This window comes from Nesoenas mayeri (assembly GCF_963082525.1).
Source record: "Nesoenas mayeri genome assembly, chromosome: 7".
NCBI classification, from domain to species: Eukaryota; Metazoa; Chordata; class Aves; order Columbiformes; family Columbidae; genus Nesoenas; species Nesoenas mayeri.
The window spans coordinates 2,050,739-2,059,415 of record NC_137551.1 but is presented as its reverse complement, the minus strand read 5'-3'; the positions used below and the strand labels follow the sequence as shown (position 1 = coordinate 2,059,415).

The following is an 8,677-nucleotide window of genomic DNA, read 5'->3' as shown; positions in this document are numbered from 1 at the left end:
CATGAAAATCGGAAGAAGGTTCTGGCAACCGCTTCCCGGTGGGAATAATAGTGGCCAAAGATCTTAAGATGAAACTTGAGACATTGATGAAAGGAATTATATAATATAGCGTTTGCAAAGGCTGGATGGTGCAGCAACCCAGGAAATCCCTCCACCTTATTACGCTCCAATTTATTTTGAACCCTTAAAGGCAAAGCGTAGCATTTCACCCTCCCCTGCCTCCTGCTCCAGCCAGACTTCAGCACCCCTCTGAAAAGCTGTTTGAAGACGGAACGAGACGCTGAATTTATCTTGCAATTTTGAATTCCTTTTTGCTGTTCCTCAGAGAGGAGAAGTTTTGTAAAGTATTGCCTAATTTATGTATGCAAAAATTGCTATTTAATATCTCTTCTCAGGCACATGGAGTACTACGCTTTATCCAGTTTTTCCTACTTACCAGACTTGCTTATTAACCACTTCCCCATAGCGTCCAGCTAATATGCAAGCCCTATTTTTCTCCATGCTGCCCCACTCAAACATATTTGTTGGCCATTCCCTGGGCAATGCGATTACTAAGGAAACCATGGAGAGATTTCCCAGTCTTCGCTGGGGTCTGGCAGCTCTAAGTTTCTTTGGCAAGGTGTCTTTCCCTACCAGCCTCCGAAACATTGCAGGTGGGTGTATGAATTAAACCCAGGATCTGTTCTTTAGGGAGATACCTGCCTGGTTTTTCATGGAGAGAAGAAAAAAGGGGTGCATGAGTTCCCCTCTTCCCATCGGGCTGGTCATTTCCACGGTGTCTCTTTTCTAGTTGTATAGGAAGTGGTTTCGTTTTCCTTTCATTTCTGTTCCCTCTGGCATTTTGGAATTGTCCTTTATAAAACAAACTACTGCCTTCTTGATCCCTTCGAAGGTGCGTTATCTTTGACCTCCATGGGATGTCCTCACGTTACTCACTGTCCAACAAGAGAACGAAGACAGTATTTTTGAGGAGGGCAAATTATGAATTTGTCTAGTATCCCTGTTTCTTCAAATGTACGACCTAGCAAGCTGATCCCTTCGCAGACAGGGGAGATGGTAATTTCCAGCAGATTCCATTCGTGATGCTTTACAGAAGTCAGACATTCCAAGCCACTTTAAAATGTTGCTTTGTATTACCCCAGTAGGCTAAAATTCTACCTGTCTGCGCACAGAAGGGAAGAAACATCACACACTAAAACCCCCAAAACACGCCCTACCGAACTCTAAAAAAGAAACTGATAATAACTGAGACTACAGCCAGCGTCCGTATTCAGCAACTCAGGCTGTGACAGGCTACCTGAACCATAATTTTCCTGCGAATCGTTAGCAGCAGCAATTCTCAAAGGCTGGAGAGTTGTAAGCACTGAGGTTTTCCAGAAGGCTCATGCGGAGATGCAGAGAGAGCGCTTTTCCCTGCCAGGATAACTGTGATCCACGGGGGAAGGAGTGGGACGCAAAGCCCCACAAAATAAACTGTTTCAGAACAAATATGAGGCTTTGGTACTTATTTTAATTTTAAAAACGTTCTTTAGGCTGCAATGGTTGTTTGCTGCTACCCTTATCTACAGGCACGCCGAGTAAAGCTGCAGCTCAATGCAAAGTTGAATGTATCCACGAGGTGTTAGGTCTACATCTCCAGCCCCCGCCCGGCTCCGGGCGCCCCGGGGCCGCAGGTGCCGCCCCGCTGGCTGCCCCGCGCCGGGCCAGGCGGCTGCAGGGGGCGGTAGGTGCTCATGGACGGCGGCGGGAGGGCGGGCAGCGGCTCCCAGCCGGCCCAGGCCGCTCGGATTCACCGGGAACCCAGCGCGGCGGCGGAGAGGGGGGACGGACGAGTCGCCCCCCGGCCACGGGGTGACACCCCGCACGGGGGTCGGGGGCCGCACCGTGTCCGTTCCCCGCACCACCGCTCGCCCTGGGCGCGGCCTTTGCCGCAGCGACCCGCGCTCCGGTCCGACCCCCGGCCGCTCGCAGGCGGCGGGAGCGCCCAGCGCAGGACCCAGCGCGGCACCCGGCGCTACCGCGCCGCGCCGCGCCGCTCCCCTCAGGGCCGGGCCCGGTGGCGGCGCCGGGGGGCGGGGGGCGGGGGGCGGGGCCCGGCCCGGCCACTTCCGCCCGCGGGGGAGGGGCCGCCGCGAGCGCAGCGGGCCGCCCACGTGACCCGTCGCAGCACCGCCGCTCGCGCGGCGGCGTTTCTCCCTCCCTCCCTCTCTCTCTCTCTCTCTCTCTCTCCGTGCCTCCCGTATCCCTCCGCCCGCCGCCTCCTTCTTCCCCGCCGCGGGACGGGGGTTGGGTGCGGCGCGGCCAGGGGCGGGCGGGACGGCGTGTTGGAGCGAGGGAGGCGGCGCGGCGCGGCGGCGAGGTGGCACGGGGCGGTGGCTCGCCGGTTCGCGGGGGACTACTTTGTCTATGCGGCGGAGGTGGCGGAGGGGGCGGGGCGGCGCTGCGTCCGCTCTCGGAAGCTGCAGCCATGATGGGAGTCTAGCGCTGGCGCGGCGCTGCTGGGCGCGGAGCAGGCCGGGGGTGATGAGCCAGGCCGCGCCGCCGGCCCGCACGCCCTGAGGAGCCGCCGCCGCTGCTGCCGCTGCTGCCGCCCCGCCGCGGAGCGCCCGCCCGCCCGCCCGGCGGCGCGGCCCCACCGCGCGGCTCCGGGCCCGCCGCCGCTACCGCCGCCGCCGCCGCCCCGGGCGGGGAGCGGAGCGGGGCGGAGCGGGGCCGGGCCGGGGGGGCGCCCCGCGCTGCTGTCACCATTGCTGGGGCCCGGAGCGCCGGAGAGCTGCTCTCTCCGCCTCCGCCTCGCTCGCCTCAAAGACGGCGGCGGCGGCGGCACCCTCAGGGACTCGGCCCGGCTCCGGACCCTCCCTGCTCGGCCGCCGCCGCCGCTGCTCCCGCCCCGCTCGGCGCAGCGGCGGCAGGAGGAGGAGGAGGAGGGGGCAGCCGCCGCCGCCGGGAGCCGCCGCCGCCGCCGCCGCGGGGGGAGGCGGGCCCGCCCGGGGCTGAGCCGCCGGCGCTGCAGGCCCCGCGCCCGGGGCCGCCCGGTGGCCGCTGGCCCGCCGCCGCCTCCCGGCCCCGCGCCCCGCCGCCCGCCCCCAGCGCGCTGTCCCGGAGCGGCCCCCGGCTGCCAGACATGACCGCCATCATCAAAGAGATCGTCAGCAGGAACAAAAGGCGATACCAGGAGGATGGCTTCGACCTGGACCTGACCTGTATCCTCCCGGCGGGGACGGGGCCCGGCACCGGGCGCTGCACGTACAGCGATTGCATCAGACCTGCGCGGCGGTTACCTAACGCCGCCGCTCCGCCGGGAGCCCGCCGGGGCTCGCCCGGGCCGCCGCGCCCTCCCCCGCCGCCTCGGCCTCCTTTTGTCCGGGCGGCCGCCGAGCCGGGGCCCGGCAGCCGGGGCGGATTAACGGGAGCTCCGCGATGGCCAAGGATTAACGTTAGCGCTCCGTGGCCCGCCTGCTGCCACCCCCGTGTCGTGGAGCTGCTGTCCCCCCCCCGGCCCGGGAGCCCCCGCTTGCTCCGGAGCACCGCGGGGCTGCCACTTATCTCTGCCTGTGTTGATTTTTCGGCTCATAGCAAATATGCCTGTCCTGCCGTGACTCACGTCCAGAGCACTTTCTATTTTTTTGTTTTAATTTTTGATTTAGTAACGGCTTGAATTGCAAGTATGATCGTGGCAGGCCTATTGCTTTAGTCTGCGCGGCAGGAGAGGCGAAGCCTGTGTCCTCTGCCCTGATTTCCATCCATTCAGCACAGCAGAGCTTGTGCTCGGTTGCAGTACAGTGCAGCAAGGTTCTCGATGACAAGAAGTGGCAGTTGCTTCCACCAAATTTTTCTTTCTTAAAAAAAGACAACTCTTTTTTTCCTAACACGATGTGTGAACCACGTTTTGACATAATCTCAGATACAGTAAACACGAGGATGTGTTACAAATGAGAGCATGTTGGGTGTCGTCGAGGAGGATTGTAATTCTGGAGTGTGTAATTAGCGTGCAGTTACAATGGTAGAGGAGCATTGCTCGTGTATGGTTTTGGTCACCTTTCAGACAGATGTGCTGTAGTGGCAGTGGGCAGATGTTTAGTTTTGAATCCCTTGCAGAGTTCATGGTATGTAGCGGCTGTCCCACGGGCATGGTCTTTGTGGTGGAGAAAAATCATTGGGTTTGAGAGGTTTTGTAGCAAGAACTTTGCTTAAAAATCAGAACTGTCCTAGGAAAAATTAATATTGACAGTAGTATTCAGAGCTTGACTTATCCCTATAGAGAGAGTGCTTTCTGTTCTGCAACACGGTCAGGGTGAAATTCATTGTTCTTTGGAGCAGTCATGCTCCTGGCATAGCAAATGTTACAGATAAATCCAGGATCAAACCCGCTAACATCTGTAACTAGTGCAGAGCTCGTGCTGTTGCATTAAGCCTTGGCCTAAAACTTCGGTGGCTTTAAAGCAGCCTGAAAGGTTCTTGACTTCAGCAAGGGGCTGCTAAGCTTTTCGTTAAAAAGCAGTGGCTCTGGTATGTAATTCCTGCATTCTATTTGTGGTACTGATAAAAAATATAATATTAGGCTTGTGTACTTGCTTGTTTGCACTTAGTTGTTTGGTTGACCTACAACTAGGGCAGTTGTAACGCTGACTTAGGCCAGCGCAGCACTTAGCGCTGACCTGCCGACAGAAGCTGGACTTAAAGTTTTTGCTCCTCCGAGTGCCAGGGACTTCAGGGTTATGAAAAGAGTTAAATGGTGACAAAATGATGAGGTTTTGGAAGCTGAAGAGTCTGGTGTTTCATGGATCTTTGCCCAGATGTGCCATTGGTGGGGAGAGATTTTCCGACTCAAACAGATCTTTTTCACCAGTCATCTGCTCCCAGCAAGAAAATTGGTCAATGTTGAGTCTGGATTTCTCGCTTAAGGTTGCTAATGGTATGTCAAATGGAATTTATTGCTTATTTTTCACTTGTTTTGTCTTGCTAATTCTATTCTTAGCATTTTGCATTAAAAGTAGGCCACTGATCGCCAGGCTTAGACTAATTTTTTAAAAGAAGTGGCTAGCTGCAATTTTGTAGTGAAATTAATGGCATTGATAGAAAAGGTGGCTTTTTCATGATTGCAAAAATACCTTTGGAAGCTGTTTTTTGTAGCTGCACATTTTGAACAGATAATGACTGAAGACTGCTGCCTGTACAGTATAATGGCTTTGCTTGAAGGCTGACATTGCCGCAGAAGCAAAAGTTTAGTGTTTTATCGCTTTGCGCAGGCTTCTTGGAGACGTTCATTTTGCAGGGCTTTGATGGGATTTGGAAAATAACCTATATATTTGTTACATAGGTGGAGGACCAAACTGGGGGTTATCTGACATGGCGTGGTTGGAGAGCTAAGGAAGACCACGCTGTTAGGGAAGGCATGTGGGGCAATGCAGGAGGGCTGGGGTTTAAGTTCTCAAAGGTATTTCTTGTCGTATGCTGGAGCTTAAGACGTTGAGACTGAAACAAGCAACCATCCGCATTCCTGCCGTTGGTTGGCTTTGCTTCCCTGTGCACCTCGTGTCCTCTGTTAGAGATTACTGGTTATTTCAGGGTAGCTGCTTCTGTCAAGCTAATAGAGAAAGGTTGACAGGAGTTGCATAGCCCAGTGATTAGGGCATTTAGCTGGGATGTGGGAGCCAGAGGTGTGGATTCCCCCTGCAGGAAGTATTTCTGTACAAATAGTTCAGAGGTGGTGGCTCCAAAATAGTCGCTGGTGATGACAACCTGGGCTTTGGGAGGTGGAGAATCAAGTGAATCTGCGGTGAATCCAGGTGAGGTGCCTGATGTCCAGTTTATATTCAGTCGTGTGTCTTGTCTTCTACTGATCTTTGGGAGAGGGTTTGTGTCTCAGGTGGACAAAGACTTGTGATGTGTACATTTTGGTCACAGCTGGTTGTCCCGAGGTGTTGCAGGGAATACTGGAGTGCCAAAAGGCAGGCTGGGTTGGGGCAGGAGCGCCAAAGTCCCCTTTGAGCACCGCTCTACTGAATCCTGTTAAAGCTGGTGCGGATTTACTATTATTATTATTACTACTGTTATTATTATTGTTATATATTATTAATACGTGTGGTACAGCACATAAGGCTTGGGACTCTGGCTTCCTGACCACTTGGTTAAGAATTCTTCCTGTGTGGATAATGTAGGATTTTAGGAAGGGGAAACAGTGACTTCTCAAAACCAGTAGCTTTACATACACAATGTGGAAATAGTCCCGTGTGCTAGTTAGGAAACAAGGGTCTTTAAAAAACATACTGATGTTACTTTTCATTGAATCAAGTGTTCTTTGAACAATCTTTTTATACACCTCTCGGAAAAAAATACTTTGCAATTAGAAGCAGAAGGGGTTTTAAACTTAATCTTTTTCATACTTTCGGATGTTGTATTTATTCCTGATATATTTGGATTTCTATTTCGATAATACTGGATACCTTTTGGTGTGAAAGAGAAGGAAAGTTTGGATGAATGGCTGCGTTTCTTTATGATGCAATGACCGCTACGTTTTCCAAGGCAGTATCATCGTTGATATATCTGAAATGATGCAGCTTGCTTGTTGACCATTTTATAGCAGAGGACAGTGAAGAGACAACGTCTTGCACGTTGCGTTGGTTCCTTGTGTCTTGAGAGGCTCGTGCACAACCGAGTTTAGCAAGTGGCTTAACTATTGGAGACTAAAGGGGGAAAATTTGTGTAACCGTTCCTCGTGCCCATTATAGCTTTGGTTAAGCTTTGTCTCAGATTTCCAGGCCTTCTGTTATGCATGAAAATGGCCATTTAGGCTGAGCATAGGGCAGAGCATGCCTACCCTCATGCTTAATTGAAGCATCTGTAGCTCGTGACCTACATAGTGATATAAACTGCAGCAATATTCAGTAAAGATTAGATGCTGGGTGCAGTTTGTTTACGAGCCTTGTGTGTAGTTTTTAGCATAGAAGGCTAAAATTGCAAGCGGAAGCTTCTTAGAGTATCGTGCTGCTTTATGTTATTTGCAGTCCTAAAGCTCTTTGCATTTGTAACGAAATATTAAACTATGTGACTTCACTCAAAATGGCTCAGCTTCCAGGAAAAAAAAACGAATTAGTGACGTGAGGTACGTACCGCATTTAAAAATAGAGCCCGACTTAGAAACGCCGTTCGTTTGAAATATTTGGTTTCATTTTAAAATGGAAGTTTCTTGGATGTTTTGTGACAAGTTTTTCTTGCGCACGAGCGCACTAAGAATTCAGAAGAAACTAGAAGAAATGAACTGGCAACACAGTTTATTGGTGGCAAAGTATTTCTTTGTTCTGGAGTAAATGATGTTACTGGTCAGAGCCCGACAGACTCGTTTTGCTCCTGGAGCCTGCGATGGTCTTGGCTTTTGGATGAGGACTTAGTGCTGGTTTTGCTGTGAGTTCATCGAATGAGTCTCATTGACAGCAGCAAAATGGTACAGGCTGGGGACTTCTCCGAGTTTGATCCAGCTCCCTGCTTAGAATCATAGAATCATTTCAGTTGCTTGCTGCAGGATGTATTTGATCTTAAGAAAATTAAGTCTTTCTGCACTTAGCAAGGCTAAAAATCTTTGAATAATCCAGGTGGAGAAGCAAGGTGGGGATGGATGCAAGTGTGTTCATGCATTTTCTCTTCTGGGGTTAGAGACGTGCTGGATCGCTTTTTCTCACAACCTAAACAAACCCAAACCCCTTTGACATGTTGCCATAGGACGTGCATATTTGCGGATAGCATTGTTTGATGGTCCAAACCTACGCACAAAACTCGCGCTGTCCAAGCAAGCGCTTGGTTGTGCAACTACCGCAGCCCTTTCTGCCCCTCTTTGCCACCGCAGCTGCTCGAAAAGGGGCTTAAAGATGCTGGACAAATTACAGCTCGTCTCTTTGCGCTTCCTTAAATGTAACACAGGCTTCCCAATGAACCTCCTCGATCTTGCATCATCAGAAGTTTTTAATCAATGTGCAGCATTGCTGGAGATTGTTTGCGCAAGCTAAACATGAAGTTAAAAAATAACTGCTTGTGCGCAATTTTACATGGGCAAAAGGTGTAAACTGAGGAATACAGCTCATGGGAACACCTTAGGAAATGTTCTTAAACCGTGGCTTTTTAGAAAAAAACACAAGCTAATCTTTGCTGAAATTTGTAAGCTTAGTTAAGTGTGTGTAATTTTCAGAACATCCAAAGCTTTGCTGTTAAACCTTCCGAAAATGCTGAATGAAGTGCAAGCTTTACTAGGACTGATACTCATTTTAAACTCTCCTTTTTTTAAGGAAAAACCCAAGTTTGTTGTCATTATCTCATATATTAAGACTGAGGAGGTGTTGTTGGCATTTGAGACCCTTGAGAAATTATCTTTGAGGCTGGTCAATGACTTTGGTGAGGACAGTTAGGTCAGCGCTCAGGACTTGTGAAAATCCCACCCCTTAAGCCTGCGGTTTAGCTCTCGGTGTAACTGGTTGGATGTGCGTCCACACTGGGTCCAACTTAAGTCCTGAAGGAGGCTGGGGAATTTTCCAAGTGCATCTTTCTAGGAACTGGGAACAGTCAGAAGGGCCTTTCTGTCCTCAAGGTAATTACATGTGACTTCCATTGACTCCATGATATCCCTGTAGGATGATTTGGACACTGAAATCCCTGTGCGTTGCAGGGGGGTTGGACTAGATGGCCT

General features: G+C 51.5%; 1 protein-coding gene across 2 annotated transcripts in view; it reads left to right on the top strand.

The window, feature by feature from the left end:
• The first annotated feature begins 2,687 nt into the window (after positions 1 to 2,687).
• Positions 2,688 to 8,677, top strand: part of PTEN (phosphatase and tensin homolog) — a 48,071-nt gene continuing 42,081 nt past the window's right edge. Inside the window, exon 1 of one of the 2 annotated variants that reach the window (XM_080348289.1) lies at positions 2,688 to 3,203. In XM_080348289.1, coding sequence (XP_080204415.1) covers positions 3,125 to 3,203 — 79 coding nt within the window. In that variant the 5' untranslated portion in view covers positions 2,688 to 3,124. The remainder of the gene's footprint in view (positions 3,204 to 8,677) is intronic. The other variant, XM_080348290.1, reaches the window with a different exon arrangement.